Source organism: Zonotrichia leucophrys, chromosome 3, assembly GCF_028769735.1.
Source record: "Zonotrichia leucophrys gambelii isolate GWCS_2022_RI chromosome 3, RI_Zleu_2.0, whole genome shotgun sequence".
Taxonomy (NCBI): domain Eukaryota; kingdom Metazoa; phylum Chordata; class Aves; order Passeriformes; family Passerellidae; genus Zonotrichia; species Zonotrichia leucophrys.
The window spans coordinates 1,844,656-1,870,291 of NC_088172.1; the positions used below are offsets into that span (position 1 = coordinate 1,844,656).

The 25,636-nt window shown below is 36.0% G+C and overlaps 1 protein-coding gene across 2 annotated transcripts in view; it reads left to right on the top strand.

Annotated features, from left to right (window-relative positions):
• Positions 1–25,636, top strand: part of ASCC3 (activating signal cointegrator 1 complex subunit 3) — a 267,328-nt gene that overhangs the window by 221,921 nt on the left and 19,771 nt on the right. For both annotated transcript variants that reach the window (XM_064707226.1, XM_064707227.1), the window contains exons 35-37: positions 2,064–2,175; positions 2,440–2,574; positions 20,980–21,204. In XM_064707226.1, the coding sequence (XP_064563296.1) occupies positions 2,064–2,175; positions 2,440–2,574; positions 20,980–21,204 (472 nt within the window). The remainder of the gene's footprint in view (positions 1–2,063; positions 2,176–2,439; positions 2,575–20,979; positions 21,205–25,636) is intronic.

Here is a 25,636-nt window from a genome sequence, read left to right on the forward strand (position 1 = left end):
TCTTTGCATGAAGCTGATAATATATGGCTGGCTACTACATAAAAATGTGTAAGTCAATGCAAATAGTTTGGTTTGGTTTTGGACAGTAGGTGTGGTGTAAGTTTTTCAAATCATCTCAGCATGAACCATATAAAAAGTCACAGAATTGAATATTCCACTGCCATGTAACTGTGCTTTGTTGTTGTCTCATGTAGCTGGCTGGTATCAGAACATATTTTTTAAAACTTTTTCTTATGATAGTACTGGTTTACTCCAACTTTACCCAATTATAAGTGAACATTCAAAGCTTCAGAGAATTAATCCCACAATTTGGAGTTAATAGCAAGAGGAAAATATCTGGACATTGTAATACTGCTATTTAGCATTCAGGCTTTTTCAGTTTTGCTGCTGCTATTTAAAGAGATGTATGGTAAAAACTTTGTTTAAGAAAATAATAATGCAAATCAGATTATGTAAATTAAGCAGTTATGTAAGGACATTTGTAGCTTATAAAATTTGATTCCATCTTTTGAAATTTGCAAACAGCAGCATTACAGTAAATTATGTAGAATTTAACTCAGAGAATGAGATTCATCTGCCCAAATACAACATCCACAACTGAACTGGTTGTCTAAAGTTTTCTTTTTTTAATCAGTGATTACATTTCACCTCATCCTGAAGTAGATATTTAAAATACTTGAGATGAATAGCATTCTGCAGATGCACATTTCTTTCCAGTGACAGTGAAGAGAGTTTAAAAAAACGAACTCAGGTGCAGCAGTAACTTTGTAAAATTGGCTAAAATGAATCTCAGCATGCTCTTTTGCAGCCTGTTGTTCACCTGCACAAAATAGCATTGAAAGAACCCACTCTCGATTACAGTGGGGTTATTTCAAGTGGGAATGCTGAGTACAAGATCCTAACAATGGTAAATTTTAGTAAAGCAAGGCAGGTAGAACAAAGGAGCATCTTTCATCATTGCACAATCTCAGTAGTCTATTTCTGCACAGTATTTGACAGAATTAAATGAACAAAGACTTCCTCTTTTATTCTGCTTTTTAACAATTCAATAAATAATCAGATTTTATGTTTGTTTTAATTCTGCTTTGAAATTGCATGGTTTAATTACTCTTCTTAAATACAAAATTTTAAAACTTTCTAAACATGCTCTTTACTAATTGAACTTAATTGCTGCTTTCTGATCTGGTGCCTTTGCTGAATCTAGGGACACAAGTCCTTACTGCATTTTTATCTGGAGTAAAAGTTCTCACTGAAATCATGTTGGTTTATATGAGTAAAATCTAATCATACACCTCCAGCTCTACAGTGAAGGAGTGCAAACTTCAGTCACTGTGTCTTTTTTATATAGTAACATAAAAAGAAAATATATTTTGGCCCACTTTATAAGCATTTTCCCTTCATATAGAGAACTAAGCCATTGTGATGATATAGTTTACCTAAACATTTTGTTTGATGGTAAGTATGTGAAGGAACACATTAACAAATACCCTGTTCCTTTTTTTAGCAGTTCTAACTTTGAAAACAAAATGTCACAGAAATATAATAACACCAACATTTGGATTGGTATAGGTTTTGCTTTTTCAGGAGATGTCACTATATGCCTAGTTTTACTTTCGAAGTTGCAGGGTGTAAAGACATTTCCTCTCCTGGGTGGGTGTTCTTCCTTCATCGTGAAGTTAAAATACTGTGACTTGTGTTAGCATTGCTTGTTCACTTTCACACTTATCAGGAAAGTGTACCTGTGAAAGCAGGACAATTCTCCCCCTAATAAAATACAGTCAGTCCAGTTCTGTTTGTATCAACCTTTCTATTAATAGATGGACCAATTGCCATCTTTCATATGTACATGCTTGGCTTATGTTGGTTACTCCCACAAACATTTAAGAATCATGGATTTCTTGTTGATCTTTATAAAGGACTGTGTTTAATTGTTTAATATGGATATTTGCTGTTTCATGTGTATACTGTAGAAGCCTTGGAAGTTTTCCTAGAAGACACTGTTGTTAAAAATCTTCGGACTGTAAAAAATATTCATGCAATGCATCTGCTCTCATTTTATCTAGTTACTATAACTTGGATGATGTGAGCCATGACACTATGAATAAGTACCTCTCAAGCCTCGTTGAGAAATCCCTGTTTGATTTGGAAGGCTCCTACTGCATTGAAGTTGGGGAGGTAAGACTAATCTGTGCCTTACAGGATTCAGTGAGATACACACTCCTAGGAGCTGTGAACAGCAGGATGCGCGCTCCTTGATGGGAGATGTTAGAGTTTGTCTTTGTCAGACTTAGGATGAAAACTCTTGTGGCTAAATTATAATGCTAAATTATTTTTTGTGTTCTCTTAAAAGTAGTCTGAACATGTTTCACAGCTGTGTAGGAGCATGTTGTACTGAACCACTTGGGAGCTCTGTGTTTGATTCCTCTCCTCTTGTCCCAGGACAATCGCAGCATCGAGCCGCTGGTGTACGGCCGGATCGCCTCCTATTACTACTTGAAGCATCCAACTATTGGGATGTTCAAGGACCAGTTGAAACCTGAAAGCAATGTTGAAGAACTGCTCTTAATTCTGACAGTAAGTGCTGATATTTCTTAAAAATACATTTTTTTACTCTTGAAAACACAAGTATTTGAAAAAAAAACATGCAAAATAAAGAAGAGTGTTTCTCCCCTAACTTATTTTTTTATTGTTTTGAGAAACATACCTGAATATTTTTTTATGTTTAAAATGTTTCATCTTATCAGTACATCAAAATTACTTTATATGCTTCCATGTCTTCTTCTATCCCTTTATAATGTGCAGGATCTATACAAATCTGATATTTGTCTTTCCTAAGTTGAGTATATTATTAAATGCCATAGGAATGACTGCCTACACTTAAATCTGTAGCAGGACCATCACTTTGTCCTGGGACAATCTGGAGGATACAGCAGCTTTAAGGAGCAGGGGAAACCTGTGGGAAACACCTCTTTCCTAAAATGTCTTCTTTCCCTTTTCCCAGCCACCTCCCAGTCCCTGAGGTGACAACCTGCAATAACAGCATCTCCCACAGTTAGTCTAGAGGCTGTTTAACAGAGAAGTGCAATGCAAGGCCAAAGACACTTTGTATGATGCACTGTGTTAGTATTGCATTCTCACCATAAAAAAATCAAGGTTTACTCCAGTTTCCTTTTTAAGTACTTACATATTTACAACTATAGATTTTCTTTTTTCAACATGGTGTAATTCTACTTCTACAAATATATATCAAAACAAGAAGTGCCTGAATATTATCCAGGAAAACTTTTTTCTACCTCTATATGATTATAGTCTCTGTTACATTAAATACATTATACAAGTGGCCTAAGTTCAGTAATATTCTGATTTCTAAGTGTTACCTTCAAACTTTGAAGTCCTGTCTTACAGTATTTATATATCTTACTTTTGTATTTATTATTGTTTCAGCATGCTGCCAAAACTTCTCTGAGGAGAAATACAGGAAGTTAAAATACTGCTATTCAACAGTTTGAAACTGAACAAAACCTGATCAGCATTTTATGAGACTAGGAAAACCACTTTTCTAGTACAGAGACTTTTCTTCCTGATAAATTTAAAGCACCTGCTGCAAACATTCAGAGTGTTACAGCTCAGAAATAAAGGCCACAATAATCTTTTGTAATGGAAACTGTTAGACAGCCTAAACAGGGGAATTGCTATCACTGACCCTGAGGTATCTGTTGTTCTGCTGCCAGACAACATTGCAATTACACTAGATCAAATTCAGTGTGTTCAGGTGAATTCAAAGTGGTAATCTGCAATATCTAGATATGCTGTGTGTGAAATAACTGAAATTTTAAGAAGAAATACCCACATGTGAACAGAAGTTAACTAATACAATGTTGAGTATTCAAGAAGAGTGCTTTGCTCCAGCTGCTGTCTCTTTAAAATGTCTCTCCATTGAAAATTTTCTGCATCTAGACATATCAGGATTTTTTTGTCTGACAAATTTGGTAAAGAAAGTTTGAGAATATTAGCAGAGATGGCATTTCATTACACTGCCTTAGCTGATGAGCAGGATATGGAACAGGAACGATGGAAGAAGAACATAGTGCTGCCTGTTTGAATTTGTCTATTTGAACTGTGTGCATTCATAAATTGCAAAAGTAACTGGCAAATATTCTATTGTAGATGAAACTTAGGACCCTAATGTTGGGTGGAGAATGTAAAATTTTAAGTTCATTAATCTTGCTTTAGTTTTTTTTAATTTTTTTATTTCCTGATAATAAAGTTCTGGAAGTTATCCATTTACAATCTCAAGAGGAATGAGACTAAAAGTAAAATTGCTTAGGGGTCAAAATGAGCCATATGTATCAGTTTTAAAGATGAAAAGGATTTACGAGTGCTGGATGCCATTAGAGCTGACAGCTCTTGCTTACTTTTTATGTGGATGTTGATTCTCATAATTACTAGTGGAACTGCTATTCTGCCACGTTGAAGGTGCAAAATAAAAGGTTTTTTCAATCTGATGTAGTGCTGAAAAGAAATGCCATTTCAACAGTTACTGCCAGGGATGATTTTCCCCCTAAACACTGCGCATTAATGAGTTTTATAATGACAGCAGTTGCTTCACACCTCTATTGTTAACCAATGACATTACATCTGCCTCACTCCACTGTTGCCCTCCTCCTTCTTATTGAAGCATTTAGCGCTTTTGGCAGTAGGGAATTGCATGGCATGGGGTAAGTAGTCTAATTAGGTATAAGTGAAAACCCTGAGGGAGATGGATGTTTAAAAAGTAATTTGAAGAATCTCTTAATGATGCTGAAACTGAAAGCTGTAGCTATAGTACAAAAAGGCCTGTTACCATTACAAAAATAATTATAATTGTGATTATTCTGCTCATCACTGTGTTAAAGTTTCAAATTTTGGACTGTGTTTTTTGAGAATAACCATCCAAGCATTTCTCATGCAGTTGCAGGATTTCATAGATGTAACACTTATTATTAGTTGGAGTTTAACTAAGCTTGCGAACCTTTAGATATTTACAAGTTCCTGATGTACCTAAGGATGGCAGAAGCGAACAATTAAAAGAAAGCAAATCCTGATTTTGATTTTTCACATGGGATATATATACCAAACATATAATTAACTTGGAGAGCAGCAAAAGTTTGTTTAAAACAAACCGTGGAAAAAAGCAAGATTTTGTTCAAGAATTCAGAAATTTAGGATTGTATTAAAGGGGTTAAATCTGAGTTTTATTAAGGGATTTTGAGTTTCAGATTATTTTTGCATGCTGAATGGAAGTGGTTAAAATTCAGGGTTGATCACCAGTGAATGATCAAGGAATCTTTACAACTCACATGAAAAAGTAGTTGTAAGTCATCCAGTTTCTAGTGACTCTCAAAAAAGTCACATAATAGTAGGATTTGTTTTCACTTAGTGGAAGACCACTCATAGTCTTCTCCAGTATCTCTTCTTTTCTCTGTTTTTATTTTACCTATTCATTTTGATCATCTGCCAGAATTTTACAAGATCAAATGAATTTTTTTCCCATTCTGGTGTAGGGGTTGAGTATTGATAACGTGAACGTGGCACATGGGTACAGCCCAACAGTAATGTTGGAAATATGCAGTAATAATTGATTCAGATAGGTGGGCAAAAATCCCCTCATGTTTTGCTTGTTCCTCTCAGTGAATCTGTACCTGAGATGTTTGAGCTGTCTTGGGTTTTCAGTTCGCAGGTGGAACTTCACATTCAGTTATTTTTGTCGCTGCCTTGTGCTAGTGGACTGTTGGGTTTTTTTCTGAGAGCAAATGTTTGATGTTTTTCCATAGAGCTTTCTTTAAACCTTTCCTCACCGTGCTTAGGCAGTGGTAATCCAAATGAGCTTAATCACTGTTGAGTTATGGGTGCTTCTTGCATTAAGTATTATTGATGAGAAAGTGTTCATGAATTATTACTGACAGGCAGGATTTCCCTGAGGTGCCTAAAGACTCTTTCCTTTAATTCTGAGAGTTAGGTGCAGAGATTAAAGAAGAGGTCTAGGTAAAAAACAATGATAGATACTTTAGGGTAATTCTTGTCTTTTTCTGCACAAGTGTTTTTAAAATCAAATAGCAGTTTGTTGTACCTTGAGGAAGAAAAGTCTGTCTTTCTGATTGATCAGGGCTGTGACACCTAGATCCACTAGTTTCATGATTTTTGGTGATTTTTTTACTTACCTTGTTATCTGGTTAATATTTACAGAGCAAAAAATTTGTCATACCTGACCATACCAGACAGTGAAGGGGAGAACATCATTCCCATCTTTCATCTCTTGTTTTAGCTACATGTTGTCCCTGATTTCTTTTTTTTTTTTTTAATTCTGCCTGTAAAAGAGAACTGGTTGGTTTTCATGTGCCTACTGCTGTCTTTCATGTAAACTGTTAATAAGAAAGAGGGGTTTTTCTTAGAAAAGGGAGCTTAGAGAGAGAATATGATATTTTTGTTATAGTGGAGCATCCGTGTCTGTCTTTTTGTGATACAAACATGGACACAGAAATTTTCCACGTGCCTCTTCCCTTTATTTCTTTCTGAAAATAGATATGGTGACACTGGCTTGTATTAGACTGAGTAATTTGGAACTCAGCAGAAAATCTGTCATTGTTGGAGTCAGAAGGTAGAAGGAGGAAGTTCATAAAACCGGCACTCTCCATTCAAGATACATAGATAGCAAATGAGTAGAGTTATTAATGCCTTATCTGTCTTTCATTATCTGGTAGGTATTTGTACTATGAGAACCTAGATAACTCAATTAACCTGTAGCTTTATTTCCTCTTCATCATTGTTGGCAATTTCTATTCCAACCAGGGGAATATGCAATTCTTTGAGAGTATTTACACTCTCAGTCTAAAATAATTTTATTTCTGTATAGGGATTCTGTTGCTGATTTGATCTCCCGTGAAGGGGCCGCAAAGGTTTTTGACTCAGTGATAAACCATCTTTTCAACAGGTCTTCAGTCAAACACCAGGGAAGGAGGAATTAATGCCTCACAAAAGTACTGTCAGAAAAAGAAGCTGATGTGATCTGTTTCGTTTAGTATTTTCCTGGCAAACCATAGCAGAAACATTGCTTTTAGGAATTTTTAAGATATTATATAAAACTGGGTCTCTGTTCTTTAGTCATTTCAGAAAAAAATCAGATCACTCTTTCTAAGTCAGTCAGTGTTTACAGTTAATGTAAAATTACATTTGCATTTAATTTAGAAGAAAGTAAAGGTGCTACTGTGATTTTCTTCCAGGCATAAAAGCACCACAGAACTATATTCATTAAGTTACTCTTTTTGAATATGGCATTTCAGTGTCAATAATTGAAGTATTTTATAATGTAAAATTTATGTCAGATGGAAAGCAATTTATTATATGCTAGCCTTTAAAGAACTTCCATGTCTGATTTCATATCTGTAGTACACTCAATAATGTGAACATCAGTGCTGTGGCCTCAGCCATTATTCATATTTTAGTTGTAGAAGAAATATTTTGGTATTTTTTTAACAGAAGAAAACTGTTACCTCTTACAATTAAATCTTTTCTTTACAATAAATCTCTACCAAGGACTGTTCAATACATAAAGTTCATCCTAAACACAGACATTTCTTGGATAATTGACTTAATTTTTGAACAGTCCATATTCTCTGGATTTTAACATGTTAAAGCATTTGTGCTTCAGCTCCCACTTGAATAATCTAGATGGTATCAGTGTGTTTAATAGTTTAAATTTTTAAATTATGTAGGGGTTCATGAAAATAAAACAAAATATGACTGCATTTCAATAGCATCCAAATTTCATCATCTATATCCAGTATATTCAAAAATATCTTGTACTCAGCAGAAAAAGTACTTATATGGATACTCACACATTTAATTAGCCTTGATTTTTCTCTAGTTCCAGTAGATGGAGCAGTTTTTAATGTTGCTGTAGTACTTGAATTTAGTCATTTTTTCCTAACATCATAACACAACTGTTTCCTGGTCTTCTTTTTCCAAATTATTGTTTGAGCTTTAGTTTGAAGGCATAATATGCAGACTTCCTTTCCAGGAAAGCACAGTCCATTAGTAAATCAAGGCAACAATGCCCAACAGTGACAGCTGACTCAACATGGCCTGAGTCTTCCATTTTTATGGCATCAATAAGAAAGAATTACAGTCAATACCAGAATATACAAATCCTTTCCATCTCCAGTATGCATGAATTTCTAACCTCCAATTTACAGGTCCCCTTTTTTCCCCATCCAATCTTCTTCTTTAATTTCTGTCATCATATGCCTGTTAAAAAAAATACCAAGAAAAAAACCAAACCACCAAAAAAACTAACCGCACCAAACTGAAGCAATACTCACAAAAGCTAAATTAAAACAAGAACTGTTGTCATTGATATAGTATATAAATATATATATATTTATATATATATAATATATATATTAAATATTTTTTTCAGGTTTTTTGTTTTATTTGCTCTGATTGCAGTTCAGCATCCAAGGGAAAAACTTTTGAAAGTGTATATAGCTGTGGTAGTAGAAAGCAGTAGCCACAGGCTATATCCCCATTTCAAACACCTGCTTTAGTAATCGTTTCTGTCAGAAAAATGAGGAAATAAATTCCTTTTCCAGGATGCAGTTATAGCAGCAAAGCACTCATGTATAACAATGGAAAGTATTCTGAGAGCCAGGAGACAGAATTACTCAGTCCTGAGGTGCCGAGTCACCGAGAGCACCCTTGCGGGGCTCGGGAGTCCTGGAATGTTCCAGAAGTGTCTGGTGGCTGGACTTTGATCCTACACAGGAGACGACACCTGTATGAGGATAGGAGGGTTTCACCGGGGTGAATGGTGAAGGGATTGGTTAATTAGAGGGTGAGACACAGGGTTTAGGATTTCTGTACAGGGGGGTTTAGAGAAGTAAGATGGAGGAATTGGGGCGTGTCCTGTCCTTCTTCTTCTTCTTCTTCTCCTCCATCTTCTGTGGTGATGGTGGCACTTTGGGATTGGTCATTACTGAAAGTGCACCGGGCAATAAGGGTGAAAGGAATTGGGGAAAAATGATAAATATTGTACACGTAACCATGGGTATAAAGATAGGTGACTGTCCGGAGGGGAGGAGTGTGCTCATGGCTGATTGCTGAGCAGACCTCTGTCGGGCTGAGAGAAAATCTTTTAGATAAACAATTAATAAACATAAAGACCGAAAGAAGAACTGAAGCCTCTTCTCGTCCTTTGATACGCGGGCTGCCCCAAGGCCACCCCGGGCCTTTCCAGGCCCTTCAAACAGCCGAAAACCGGACAGGCTGCCATCTGTGGCAAATCAGTGTTTGCCCATGGTAGAAGCAAGCTCAGTGATAGCAGGCTTGGCTTAGCTGACTGCTCAAAGCTGCATGCAGTTCAGCCATGGACCACTTATTTGTTTGTCTCTTTTAGCACAAGCAGGTTTTGCTTACTGCTTGACAGATTGTAGCCACCATCATGCAAGGTTTTAAAATACGCAGAGTTGTGTGCATGCAAAGTGTTCATACAGGAAATGGAATGGCTTTTTTCAGCAGTCATGTCATGTGGCTGTATATTTTCAAATAGACAATATGTTTGTTGAAATAATGTTTGTGTTTATTGGAACAGAACTGAAGTTCTTAACAGCATCTTTATTATGGTAAAGCTGAATGTTTTATAATCTGTAAGGCTGCTTTGAGCAATGGCTGTGTGTTCTCAGGTCCCAAATGCTCCAGCAGGAAGCCTTACAAGCTTAGTTTGTATTTAGCAAGTCAGTTCAAGTTCTACCTGCTTTATTCCTCCCAGTTTGTAATTGAGGCAGGATAAGCAAATTCAGGCTTTCTGCACTCTGCAGTTCTTTTGTCAAAATTGTCTTCTAGAGAATGCCTTTGCCTTTGATAGATTTATACAATTGTACTACAAGTTGTAACAGTTAACAATCATATTGATAACTTTGTTTTCATAGAATGGGGTTCACTCAGTGACACCAACTGGGCCATAGACACTGCTGTTTAAAAGCACAGAAATACTTTTCTATGTCAGCATAGAAAATATTGCTTGTAAAACTCTTAAGAAAGAGGATGACATTGTAGCTTGTTCTTTGATTTTAACAGAAATTTCAGGATAAGGATTGGTTTGGCTGAAATGATTACATCATACAAGATTGATATCCAGCATATATTGTTCCTTTAGCATAGTAGTTAAAGGGGAAAAAAAAGAACATAAGAGGATTACTGATCAGTCATTAATGAAGTATCTGACACTTGTATTTTCCTATTTGCATTTAGATTCTTTCTTTGTCTCATTTTCTTTTTATTTTTGTTCCTGATGGGGGTCTGTCTGGCTTCAGAAATTGAATTTTACTTTAAATCTTGATGTTATATATTATCAGAGAGGAACTTTTAAGAAATCAACCTGTCCTATTTAGAAATATTTAAGAAATAGGCCTCTCCTATTGCCTAATATTTACAAGATGTTTTATTTCACAGCTACTTAGGGAGGCTATCTGTAATGTTAGAAGAAATTGCAGAGGGATTTTTGCTACCAAAAAGCCTTAGGATTTTAAAAAATCTGAAAGTGTTTGAAAAAAATTGTATATATATTTGGAAATTTCTCGTACGATAAGAAGGTTGCTTCTAGAGAACAAATTGTACATTTTCTTCACCTCTGCAACTTAATAAATGTAAGACAGGCATCAAGCAAAATATTAGAATTTATGTATGGGAAAATTGTCAATGCATGCACTTTTATTACTACTTTTTACTGGGGTAGTGCTCAAATTCAGCTTTCCTTAATTTATAGTAGGCCATTGTCCTCTTTCCATGGAAGAGTCAAATCAGACATCACCAAATTCATTGGGCTGCCCACATTCCAATTTCCACTTCCACCTCCTTTCCTTTCTGTCATCCAGTAGAAAAGAGTAGCAAGCCAGCAGAGATTACTTGAACTACTTGTTTTCAGAAGGAGAAAATATCTCAAATCTTTTATAGGGTGAGAAAATAGCTACAATTCCTCTCACAACAGGCCTCTGAAATGTTTCTCCTGTCAGGATGTTGCCATGCTTGCTTACAAAATGGGTGCATAGATGTCTCTTGACAAAAGATTTTTAGGTACAATTGATGCATACAGTACTAGGAAATTTTATTTAAGCATATTAAATCATTGAATGCACAGTATTTTGTAGGTTAAGGAGATTAATTTCAACTTGTTTATTATTCACTTAAGGCAACAAGCAATTATAAACAACATGATGTGTAGATAATAGATTATTTTTTCTTTTATATATCATTGTCTTAATTTACTATATGCAGTCATATAAGATGCTAATTTTTAGTACTTCTTTAGCTATAAGAATGCATGTTTGCTTTCTCTTGATTCACACAGAACAGATGGATGCTTGACTGCCTGCTAATCCACAGCTGGAATGGTTTCAGCGGTTTCCACGTTGCTGGGTTAGAGTGGCTTTTCTAGTGGACTGAGAGGGCAGCAAGAGAGGGATATCATTATTCATCAGTATCCCAGTGGGATCGCTGCCAGCAGAGATTAATTTTTTCTGTTATGCTTGTAAAACAAGCTCAGGTGGAGTCTCTAATCCTCAGGGCACGGGTGGCAGATCAAGGAAGATGCTACAAAGCTAGTTAATTTTCAGATTCTAGGGGAAACAGAAGCTCTGTTAGATGTATAAATACATGATTGCAAATTTAAGTAGCTCAAATCCAAATGGGATCTTCCTAGACATCTGGTCCTGAAAATCTCTGTTTTCTTTGTCTTTTAAAAAAAGTTTTTAAAACTTTATGACAGAGGCAAAATATCTTCAACTCTCTTAATCATCATTTATCATTCCACTTTTTTTTTAATACAGATCTTACAGTGTATTTCACATTACTGTCTTTATTTACATGTAGACAAGACGTGGTGCATGTCTGTGTAGGAACACTTGAGTTTACAGTGTTTTTACAAATTTGTGTGCAGTGACAATCACCAAGAAAAATTACCACTTGCCATCGAAAAAGGATTAGGTTTGCCTTAGTAATGCATGGTACATCCTATTTTGGAAATGGCATGTCCTGTTAAGGTCCACTGTGGTACAAGAGCATTTTTCCCATGTTATTCTTGGTATCAGACCTGTTGTCATTTGTAACAGAAATGTTGATAGAACTCAAATTAAGCATCCCAAAAAAATCACAAGTTGTCTATTTATATAATAGACTTCACATATTTTTCCTTTACTGATTTTTTTGTTTCCTCAGTAATTACCATTCTTTCTCACCGTTGTAATTACCAGTAGTTTCCATCTATGTATTTCCTCGTAGCTCTTGAGTTGTTCAAAACATTGGGTTAGATTTTCAGGCAATGTTAATTCACATAGTTACACTGAAATGAATGGAGATGTGCCAGTTTTTATCAGCAGGGAACTACCCTTATTGAAATTTACTTGCAACAGCTGTCATTTCCTCTTAGACTTGTGGGTTTTTATTATTATATTAAACTATTTTCATTTAAAAGTGCTCAGAGTGAGACCAGTAGCACTGGCTTGCTGAAAAGACATTGTGCATGTAGGCACCTTCCAAGTTTCCCATATATTTCTGCCAGTTTGTATTGTTCTTCTGTTATTCTGGGCTTGAGCCTCTCTTGAGCACAGGCTGCTACTCATTTCACCACATGATGACAGGTATTCACGCCTGTGAACTTTTTATTCCCTTTTGTCTCTGGTCACAGAGTAGTCTAGATCCGGAATTTAATCCAGTACAAGAATGCAGCAGTGTGCATTTGTGGCTCCCCACTAGGGGACCTGCCACAGGTCAGCAGATTTGAAATCTGGTTTTCAGCACACCATTTCAGCTTGCCATTAACATATACAGTAAGCAGGGGCCCCGTTTCACATAAAGAATTAGTAGCACTCACTCCTGTCCCCATGCGGAGTGGCATTAACTCAATGCAGGGATGTGTTAACTTCTTCCCTGGCTCTGGGCTCTACACTGAAAGATCCCAATGGAGGATCAAAGCCAAAGATGGAAAATGACTGATCGCTTTCCCAGGGAAAGCTGTGTGCCAGGATTTGCTATTCCAGTTTTTATTGCTATCATCATCTCAGTCAGCAGTTGGGCCAGCTGATGCAGCCAAGCTCAATTTCAAAATGCGGACAGACATTCAAATGGATCTCAAGTGGAGTTCTTGTGACAATGGGACTTTTGAATGTATACTCAGAGAGATTTTCCCAGTTTCCTGTTAGCAGATTACTGAGTTCATGCACTGAAAAGCTGTTCTGTAGTAGTGCAATACAATTCGTTTCAGTAGAGCCAAAACCAGTCAATTTTAAATCTTTTCTATAATATGACTTGAGATTGCAGGGAAAGTAAGCTGTGGCTCACTGCCCCATCTAGGTTTTAAGATGAAAAAAACAGAGCATGATAACACATTCAAAGTGTGCACGTTTGAAGCATTCTCATGAGAAATAATCAGAAAAATCAGGCATTTTGGAGAGGCAAAATCTCTAATATACCATTTACAGCAATAAAATGTAGTAATTCTCTCACATTATGAAAATTCACTTTATAAATGGAACTTGTACCATTCCATTTATATTTATTTGCTGTGGTCAAAGTATCTTATTCTAGGTGAATAATGTGTATTCAGTACCAGATGTTTGCTCTTATTTTTGTCCTAATTTAGTTCTCTTCTGCATTTATTTTTTCGTAAACTGTGCAAGTATTACAGGAATGCTTATGAGCAATAATTTCACTTGAAAACCTAAGAGCGAACTAAGACCACATCTATGGAAGTTGTACAGGCTTAATACTATGAAAGTACCTATACATTCAAGGAAAATGTATTTTTAGGACTGGTTTTATTAGGACTGGCCAGAAAAAGTAGGACTGAATTATGACTGTGACCATAACCTTTATGAAATAAGGAATGTGAGAGGTAGGACTTAAAATCATGAATTCATTCCTTGTTGTAATGTTTTAGTAAAGTATGTAACTTAAATAGGAAAATTTCCTGAAATAGAATGGTTCTATAAGGATATTATTAGTAAGAAAATTACAGTGATTGTGTTATCTATTACTGTATCTTCCCCTACACTGAAACTCAGCTTCTCTAGTATGCTTAGGAAGCTAGAGAAAAAAAAAAGGAAAACCAACTTTCAAGTTAGTATAGAAGTCCTAAGAGCTTCTTTCCCATGACAAATCATGGTTACTTTATAATAATCCTCCCCCTCCTATATGTTAGCATGCTTGCATATTTTTCTATGAACTCCATGCTGAAGCAGAGGTCTGTAATTTAACTTTGTGGTTTAGAAGTTCCCAGATCTGCCAGGTCACTCTCTGCTACTGGTAGCTAATATTGCTGACCTCCTCCTGCTCTGTGAGCAGTGGCAAAGGTCTTGGAGACTCCTGACCCCTGGTCATCAGGAATGTCATCAGTAGTTTGTAGTTTGGATGTTTTAAGTAAGAGGTGAACTTGTGAAATCTAAACCCTTTAGGGTGTTTTTAAGTGATCACTCAACTGTTTCATTGCCCTAGGTTGTGCTTTTTATGATGTCTGTAATTGTAAAATTTGTGGTGTTTATCATACACAGCTATTTAAAAGCAAAAATCAAGCACTTGTCTGTTTAAAGTATGCGAATACAATTAATATATTGCATATTAACATAATAATAGATTAATTAATAATTAATTTTTCTGACCACTAACATGAGGACTAAGAATTGTAAAAACTTCTAACTTGTATGTTCTTATAAAATACGCTTGTGGGTCTCGTGGTGGAAATGGGCCCATTTTAAATCATGAAGGATAGTTACAAATTAATGTTTAAAATATAACAGATTTGCATAATTGCATGTTGATGGGTTTTACAACTTTCTCTCTTTAACTTCTCTTGTCCAGCTGGAAATTTCCAGTGTTTGTTCTGCTGAGTCTTAAATCTAGAGACAGAGCCCAGAGTAGCCCAGCCTCACTGTTTTGCTCTTACCCTGTTAATTGGGTTAATGTTACACTTTGAATGCATACTTTTTTTTTTTAATGTATATCTATTATGTCTAAAAGTGCATTAAACACTAATTGAATAAAATTTTTTTAAAGTTTCTATTTATTTTAGAAGATACTGAGCAGATCTTTTTCCTCGGACAATGCTGTCCATTATATGCATCTGTTCCCTCCTTTTCCAGAGGGTGAAGAGTGGTCTGATGGGGTGCTTAAAAAGTGACTGGAGCATTTTAAAAATGCTCTTTAAAAAAGTGACTGGAGCATTTTAAAAATGCTCATAGAAAAGTGCCTGGAGCATTTTCCTATAACCTGAGCTGGCGTGGAGGGTGAGGGCAGAGAGAGCCCCCCGTGGGTGCTGTTTATGGGGAGATGTTGTACAATATACGAAGACAAGGATTTTATTTGTAAACATGGTGTCTGTGATGAGTGACAGTATCATGGAGCAAATATATTTTAATCTTGCCTGAAAAGTGTTGTTGTCTTCTTTTGAACCATGTTTGCCAATTTTTAAGATCTCTACAAAGCCTCAGCCTGCCCTGTGGTTTAGCAGAGGCTGCCAGCCTGCCCTGAAAATCTGGAGCATTTCTTCTGAAAAGTTTGTCTTAAAAGTTTATTTTTACATGCATAAAACAGAGTGAACTGGCAGAAATTAATTTTCTTTCCCTTTTAGTCTATAATACAAATTTTGAAAACACATCATGTTTGTGCTTAAGACTTATAACTAGTAACATATGGTTGTAAGTGTCTTTTAACTGGAATATTGTCATAGACCTTTTATATCTAACAGTAAAAAAAAACACCCAAGCATTTGGAAGTTTAAATTATGTCCCATAAAACTGAGACCAAAATGCATACATTCAGAGGCTACCAATAAATTCCTTAAAATAGGAGTTTATAATGGCATCACTTACAAAGATAAACTTTTCAGAGCAGTAATTCTAGCAAGTACGTCTCTGATTCTGTTTCTGAATCTACATTACTTTCTTGTATGAGCTGAAAAACCACTTGTAAGTTAGGTTTGGTTTTGTTATTTTAGCTTTTTCCCCTCTTTTTTAAAGCACATTTCCTTACTTTTATTAGTTTTCTGAACATAAATGTAAGCTTAATTATCTTCTAGCTGCCAGTCAGGATACATCTGTGTAAATGTAATGTCTTTTCTTATAAATCAAACTCACACCCAAAAATGTGACAATAAAATATACTGTAGATATGTTGGTTAATTAAAATAATATTCACAGTATACTCTTGTGCCACTCCTTTGTCACATAATTTGGTCTTTTTCTCTTGGAAAAATCATAAGCAAAGGAAGATTAGCTTGAGAGCTTTAGTTAACCAATTTCTTAAATTTTCCTTATGATATAGGTTACAGAATCAAATGAGATTTCTGTCAGCACATGAGTGGAGATACATATGTATATATATATATAAAATTAGAAATCATTTCAAATGGTTTTAAGTACAGAAGCTCAAGTATCCTCAAAGTAAAATTTAGAATTTTTGAATCACTTATAAGTCAGATGTTACCTAGCTATTCCAAATGATCAGTCCTTGCTCTATTTTGACCATGCTTCTTTTCTCTATCCTATATTCGGAGTAAGTCGGTATCACCTGAATGAGGACAAGTACAGGCTGCCTCAAATTTTGTATTCCAGCATCTTCCTATACAGAGTGGCACAATGTGGCAGGTCTGGATGCTGCTCTAGAGTACTCTGTGTCACTTTGTACAATGAATCAAAAGACAAAAGCCAATTATAATATTACTGTTGAGCTTATATTCACCTGTCCAGTTTTCCAAAGATCAAAAAGTGCTGTTTTCACTTGGGACAATAAGTTGGATATTGGCATGCCATTGTACTTCTGGTAGCAGAGAACTAAAATTCATAATGCATTATTAGTGGTAATTGCAGAACAGCTGTAAAAAGTCACCCACATTTATTTATTGTATCTATTGTATCTTATTAATTCTATTCACAAAAGTATCATTTTTGCAGTACTTCAGCATATACTTAGACTGTTAGAGAAGTTTATGTAATTTAAATCAAGTTTCGGGTAAAGAGAATGGAATTACTGAACTAGCTAAAAATCATCCTTGTCTTTTCTCTTTTTTATGTTAGTATTTAATTTTAGTGCTAGTCTGCTGAAATATTTTTTATAGTTTAGTTTAAAAACTGTTTCTTTTCACAGCAAAATGTTCTAAGAATTCTTTTGTTTCTTTAGACATCAGAAACTTAAAGGCGAGCAAAATATGTTGCAAGTTTATTAAAGCTGAAAATATGGTGAGAACCCAATATACTGATTGGGTTCATGGTGTCTATATAAAGGAAAGGAACATACAGACAGTCATTCTAAGGCAGTTTCAATAACATTGCTAAAGAAAAGACTGCTGGTTCAACTCTGGAATGTGAGAAACTATTTTTGGTTTGGTTTAGACCCTCATTGTTACAAATTAATCAACTGCTCTTTAAAGTCTAGAACTCATTAACTTTGTAAGTTTTACTGTTCCCATGACTGAGCTTCACTTAAAATATTCCAGTTTGCTTTAGTAGCTCACCTTGATTCCATTTCTGTCTGTGGTCCACAAGTATCCTCTCCTGTAGACAAAGTGGCCAGATGTACTTATTTGAGATTTGAAATGTTTTAGAAGATCTAAATGTGGTATAAGTTTATAGCTCAGCTCTCATTATAAATCAGTATTTTCAGCCGAATTTCAACTTTTTGTAGGTAGAAAGAAAATCTGGGGGGGTTTAACCCTGTGGACTCTGCGGAGCACAGTACTCACAATGTTGGATACCTTATTTAAATTTTAGTTTGGTCTGGCTCCTCAAATGCCTGATAGTACCACAAAACTGCAAAAGATATCTTTTAAAATAGTATGAGTTGTTTCCTTTTAGGGCTATTCTAACAGCTCAAATAAAGGGTGATGGTAAGCTGCATATTTGGAGCATGATGTTGTAGACAGGACTTTAGGATGATTCTGTGGCTGCTGTTATGCAGGAAACAGAATTCAATTACCAGAATAGCCCTTTGGCCTTGTAAAATGTAACTGTTGAGATTATGCAGGTGTGTGTGCGACATTTCTCACTGGCACTGCAAGTTACTGTCTCCTATACGAGCACATTGTGTCGCATGCAGGTTGAAATGTAAGTCTGAGATGACTCCTACACCCTTGAAATGATGCAGCAGTCTCTAATGCCCAAAAGGAGACATTATTGGGAAAGTCCATCACAGAAATGTAGGAGAGAGAGATGTGACATGACTACCAAATGCATAATTGCAGAATCTGGAGCTAAAATTCCTGGTTATCTCCTGGTATACACCGAGTTATGCTTAACTGTGTAGGTGCTTGTAAACCTATTATTGCACATGGCCTGCAACAGCTCTGGTTTAAGAGGAGAAGGGAAAGTGAAAAATGCACAGGAGTGCTTTGTGGTTTAACTATGAAGCTTGTATTAAGTTTCTTGACTTTAGAATGAAGATTAATGATTGATATGTAGTTTGATCTGTTTCCTCACCCATGGAAATAAGAACGGCATTCAGATATGATGTACTAAAACAATATATATTATATGTTGTGTGGAATAGTTGAAGCTACAGCCTTTACAGAACAGATTGAGATTTGCAATGAAAAGGAAAACTAAAATGAAAAAATATTGAGTGAACAGCAGGGCCCATTTGAGGTGATTACAAAGGATGTTTCTTTATTCTGTCTTTTCTTATGCAACCTGAAAACAGTAGCAGGGGGTTACAAGCAGAGTTCATCACAAAGTTGTCAATCACTGTCATTTAACGTTTTGCAATGGAAGATGTCTTTATTCAAGGACAGCTGGGCAAATCAGAGAAACAGATTTGCAGTTAGTAGTCTGTCCAGCCTACACTAAGCAAACAAGGACAGGGCAGACATACCGGCCTCTCACATAAAAATATAATGGACTCTGCTGACCTCGGTGCCCTCCATTCAGCTTCATTCTCAGTTGTATAAAAGCTTCACTACCCATTCTCAATTTCCTTTAATTACCTACATGATGCAGATAAGAAAATGAACCTCACTTACTTACAGTCAATGATCACAAACAGGAAATTAAGTAGGCAAGTTGTTTAAAATAAGAGGAGTGTTTTGGATGTAAATAAAACATGTGCTGGGGAAGAATTAGGGAAAATGCAATTTCAGGGGTACCAGTTGGTCTGGACTGACTTGGCTCATCCTCCTTCTTTCTGCTACTTTACACTGCAAAGCAAAACTAAGTAAAAAATCTCCTTGGTAAATATTCTTTAAAATATCTTTGAAGGAGAAGCCAGTTAAATAAAAAGAGTGGAGCAAACATGCAGCCTTCTATAGGGCTTCAAAAGATTGTGACCTTAGGTTCAGAGAATAAATGACCACAGTTTTCACAAGAGATCTAGCAGAGACATCCAGGATTAAGCAGCAGTTGTCTTTATTCAGTCTTCACTTCTAATCTGCAGTTGAGATATGAAATAAGTTAATGACATTCTGGTTTTCTTTCCAAACCCTAAATTGTCTAATGGTTACCATTCCTTTTACATTGATATCACAGTTTAGACATAGTTTCTTTGCACCATTAAAAAAAATAGAAAATTTTGTGCTGTCAGTTGCCAAGGAGTAAAACCAGCTATCTAACTGCTTTTAGGAATTGTCAGAAAAGGTTCTATGTCTTAGGATATTAATGAGGGGATATGGTTCTTTGTAAGTCAATTAGGTAGTTCAATTAGGTGTTCTAAAATTGCCATTTTTCTTTACCTCACTCTTCACTGGTTACTGTTGTGAATATTTCATTAATATGGATTTGCGGGAGTCTGATGAAATTGAAGACTAAAGTGCAAAATACTGATTCTATAGTTTAAGAGGAATATAAAACCCTGAACACTTTAAATTAATGGTCTCTGCTAAGCCTGTAGTTTCGACAACATTGCCCTTCATGCTCCCCAAATGACTTTTTAGTTTATGACAAAAGAAATACTCTCATAAATTACAGATGGAAAAGACATCACATATTATAAAACTCTTACCTTACTTGCAAGTTTTATAATTCAGAAAGATAGTTCTCACTCCAAGAGATATGTATACACGTACATGCACAAGAGGATTTTGTGGAGGGAAAGATTGCAGATTAAGTCAGTCACAAAATTGATTCTTTTCTTAGGATTCCATTCTTAGGATGTTTCTGTTGAACCTTTATTCAAAGACAGTGGATTTCCCGAGAGGAGAATTGGCATCTCTGCCTGGGATACCTAAACAGTTGTACTTGCTCCTCTCAGCCGCTATGATGTTGCTACTTATAACTGCATTTAGCTTACATGTTGGTGGGCAGCTCCTTTTTGCAACAGTGAGAAAGTTCTTACACAGCTTTCATTTTGGAATGAATAGCATTAGTGCCACTCTGGAACACAGAGAATGTTTTCACTATCTGCTTAAAATTTTGCACTTTGTTTTGATCACTCATCATCAGTTGCTTAGACACTGACTGCTCAAAATATTGAAACAATGTTTGAAAAGAAGCATATAAGAGCTATTCCAAGGCTACTGGGTTTTGAATACTAAGAGAAAAACTCAAAACCTGAAAATTGAAAATATGAGGTTTTGACTTCTTTATAGCTAACGTTAAAATGTTTTTGTTTTGTTTTGACCCAATGAGGTAGGATACCTGTGGGTCATCTTCTACTACTCAATCCATCCAATGAATATATTTATTTCCTTGCATTTATTTTTCTCTTCTCTAATGTTAGTATCAGCTATGTGGAAGGAAAAATATTTAAAATCTATCACTGTGTCAATATTTGAAAATATTATATTAGTTGTTGTTTTCCCATGTGTGATTTTGATAAATAAGTACACTTTCTAAATATTTAAATGCTGCTATTTTTGTGTTGAAATCTAACTGTAGTAAATTAAATGCATATCATTTGAATGCCTCAGTAAGCAGTAATAGTTATTCTGAAGTTAATTACAATGATTAATTTTTATTTTTATTTTTTTTAAAGAATGCTGATGAGTACACAGATCTGCCTGTGAGACACAATGAAGATCAGATGAACAGCGAACTGGCCAAACACCTTCCAATTGAAGTCAATCCCCATTCATTTGACAGTTCACACACAAAAACACACCTCTTGCTGCAAGCCCACTTCAGTCATGCCATGCTGCCTTGCCCAGATTATGCAACTGATACAAAGACGGTGCTGGACCAAGCAATCAGAATATGCCAGGTATCGTGGTGCATTTCAGTATATAACTGTTTATTGTTAGTGTTCTCATATTTTGAATATAGAAGAATCTGAAGATTTCTTGCAATCTTGTGGAGAGCTGGTACCACGGGTTATTATAATGCCTTGTTTAGGGAGGAACTGGATGCCCAAAATGGTTTCCACTTTGCAGAACTGGAGGTGAACAAACTTCGAGTAAACGACAGTCATGGTCTGACTGGAGGCATCTACTGCCATATAATGGCCTCTGCTTTCTTTGCAACAGCTTTTTATCTCTGTATTGTGGAATGTTGTATGAGAATCATTCTAGCATGGCTGTGGTCCCTGCAGATTATTATGCTGATACCCAAGAACCTGTCTCCCCCAGGTACTTCTACTTTTCTAGCACCCAAAAGCACTATAGCCACTCCCAAGCACAAATATAATGTGGTTTGAAATCTGATTCAAGATGAGTTGCAGAGGTTTTCCCTAAGCTCCTCTAGCTAGTGTAAAGACACATCTTCTATATCCCAATGATCAGAGAGTCAAAGAGCACGTTTTTAAATGCAAATTTTAAACTCACCCTGGAGACTTGTGAGTTTTTACAGTTGTAATGCAGTTGCAGCCCACAGAAACTAAACCGACCATGGGAGTACTGGTAACAAGCAGTCACATGCATGGCTGCCACCTCAGAAGAATTTTAAAGCAGCAATTGGAGTTTGGGATAGAGGGCAGCCATATCTGAAAAGCTCAGTTACAGTTACAGCAGGAAGGGTGAGCTCTGGGTGTCACAGGAAACAACTGACCCTCTGAGTCTCCCGGGAATAATTCTGCTCTTCAGCAGAACTGCACAAGGACTCATTCACACGTTCTTGAAGATCAGGCAGCCTTCAACAAACTGCTGGTTTTATGTTTCTGAGTTTAATATCTGTAAAATAGAGCCAGTACTTCTTTCTTCCTACAGTTTTTGTTTGCTCAAATTTTAATATCCTCAGTGATCTGTTTGTCAACTCTCAGAAGCTTTGCTCTTGTTGAAGCCTGTTGGCGATACAGTAGCTGCAAACATCATTGTGTCAAGCCTGGCAGTTTGTAAAACTGCTCTATGAGAAACTATTAATCAGTGCTCTGGACAGAGAAAATACTGTGTACAGTTCAGTCCTGCAGTTTGGGTAAGGCTCATCCTTACACTAATAAAAACAAGCTTAAAATACTAATATCAAATTAAGCAAAACTGAAATTAGGGAATGTAAGAAACAAATAACACCACAGATGTTACGGCTACACAGTCCTAATCTTGGTAACCAGCAATGCTTGGATGCTACTCTGTTTCAAATATTTCAAATCAATAAAATCATGGTGCTGAAAATGTAGAAACAGCTATGCCATATATTCATTTATTAACAGAGAAAAGCATCACTTGCTCAGGTGAGAAAATTCACCTTTGTTTCAAAGAAATCACATACTTAAAGTTCATTTAGATGTTTGTGAAGTAAGCATTAGGGAGTTAATTACATATTTGGGGCAAATTTAAATTAAATACAATTTTCTGTAATTATTTTGTTCTGTTTTGCTAAGAAATGTATTTTCTTAATCCTGCTACTGCATCATATGTATTTCAGAAACAGTAGTCACTTAGAAAAAAAAAATCCAAAGTATTCAAGAGTTCCTTTAAACTGAAGTAGAGTTCAGAAAAATGCCATTCCATAATATGCCTTAGCACTCCAACCTTCAGTTAACTACTATATCATGTTATATATACAGTCATCTTAAAAAAAAAAAAAGGCAAAAAAGAAAAACATGCGAGCAGTTTTGTATTTTAAAGTTGGCACATGGTTTACATCTCTCGGGAGATTATTGGTTCCATCTTATTAGTCACGCTTTCCAACAGGAGGTTAAAGTTCCCAGAATCTAAGCAATAGACAGGGTTACACTTTCAATACCGGTTGTTACCTTTTTCCTTAGCACTGACCTGCTGATGAACTCTGGGTCAGCAGAGGTAGAAAAAAAAAAATGTTAGTTATGAGGAGAGGAAGTGAAGCCTGGGAGGATGCCGTGATGAGCGGGCTCAGTGGGTGCTGCTCTCTGTGTGGGAACACGCGCTCACGCATCGTCAGACGTTAAACGCAGCAGTCAGGCAGGAATTGGGTTTTGAGTTATGTTGAATTTTTTTTTTTTTTTTACTTATAAATTATTTTCGCGTTGAGGTTGTATAGCTAACCTTCAGATTGTGACCTGAACATTAACTGTTCTTTTTGCTGGTAGATACAGGAATATCAGGGGGGACTTTTCATATCAGCATTACTTTTCTATTACACGAAAGGAAGATCTTTCTAAGAGCTTTTATAGGTGGTTATACAGCAGGTCCCCTGCAGTGCAGATTTGCCATGATATGTAAGCAAGCCTCTTTCCACCACAGACTATTAAACTTCTCCAATCTTCTGTGGTGTCATTCACCTGTCATTCCCTCTCCTGACTCCTTTCCTATCCACATCTTTCATTCTGCATTCCATTCCTCCAACATATTCTGGGTTTTTTCATTGCTAGTGACTTTAAGCTGAGTATTGTTACTGGTCCAGCAGAAAACCATGTTAACAGCATTACATAGGTAAATGTAGCTGCTGGATTCAGGTAAGATTCCACTATACTTTAATGAAAAAATTATGAAACAACTCTTAAATCATTTTTCCTTGGATGTCTTAAAAGTTTTGGCTCTACATTAGAATTATCTTGTTTATAATTATGGCAAAATATTCAAGTCTTTAGCATTTAACAGAATTTGAGGACTTACAATGCTGGCTTAATAGGGGAATATAAGTTTTAGCATAAAGGAAAAAGAAGTATATTTTGTTACAGTTTTCCTATGGTTAGCCTTTGTTAGCTATAGGTTGAGTTCATTACAGCAAGATAAAATTTAGTATTTATATACCTAGGATGAAATGCAGAATTTTTTCCTTTTATTGCAGAAATATGGGGAATAGCAGTATGTAGCCTTTTGGAATGTGAATGCCTATCTGCTCCCACTCCCACCTCTGTAATGAATGGCCACTGAGGCATTGACTAGGCTAAAGACCCCTTCTCTGCACTGAAAACCTCAAGTTAAAATCTAGTTTGTTATCAGCGACAGGCTCTCACAGATAAAGTGCAGGAGGTTCCCATGGCTCAAAAAAACTGCCTTAACTTCCTGTGTGACCTTGGCCATCTCATTTAATTTTTATTTACCTCAGATACCATTAGTACAGTTACAATAGACAATATATTCTCTTCAAGCCTAGCACTCTCTGTGTTTTTTACTGAGAAAAGCTGGTGCTGAACACTCCAGTAGCTTCTCAAAATCAAACATTTCTCTATTTCTTTCAGAAGAATGTACATTAAATAATAAAAATTCTAATGAAAATATTTTTCTAACATTTGTATACGATATAATTATTATTGTAAAGACTATACTCCACCTTTTTTTCCTATCTTATTTAAGAATACATGAAACTAAATCTAATCTCTTTTTTTGCTTCCTTTGTCAAGCCTTATATTTTGTGACTGTGTATTCAGCGATCAGTTCTTATTCTGCTGTTCCAAGACTATTGCCTATATTTGCATTAATTGAAATGGATAATTGAGGCAGTAATACCATCACTCTCAGATTCAGCAGGGCAGTCTCTTCTCAGAAATAATATGACAGTTGTTGGCTTTGCATTGGAATTGGCCACAAGCCTCCACTTGTACTATAATCGTTGATAAAATATTTTAAAATTGCCAGGAGTAGAACTGCCATGGAGCTCAGCCCTAACCTTTGAGAAGTGTTTACCTATGGATGTGTTAAACACATCTCAGTAGGGTAGCTGGGCTTTGAGAGGAGGTGGACATGAAAACAGATTCCAAACTGCAGAAGAAAGAGTACTCTGCATGGGAAATGTGCCTATCCCTGTAGCAAGGACCTTGCAATGCTATCACTAATGCCCTGTCATTCCCCATCATGTTAGTTCTCTGGAGAATCTGATTTTGGCAGGAAAGAAAAATACTCTTTGCTTTAAGCACTCTATTTCCTTAGCTAGATGGTGATGAGTATAATGCTGCTTTAGCCATTCTAAACAAGTTAAAGTTGTTTCTGGTCATTTGAACTGCAACTTTCGCTGTAGTTCTTATGAGGATCATGTTTGTGGTATGTGCTCAGAGCTGTCAAATATTGCACAAATATGCTGCTCAATTCAGCTAAGAGCTGGCTTATGTACAAAATACTTACTGTACTAAACTGCAGCTGTGCTGGGTGGTGGTGGTGGCTCCTCAGAAGGAGAACACAAAAGTACTTCTGGCCATGCAAAGGCAAAGGAGCCCCTGTTGCCATTTTGAGACTCAAAGAAAGAAAATGTCCTTTGTCTTTGCACTTATCATCATCCTGAAATCTCCTCAGTTCATAACAGCCACTAAAACTATTGATTTGGAGAGCCAAGTCCCTTGGATC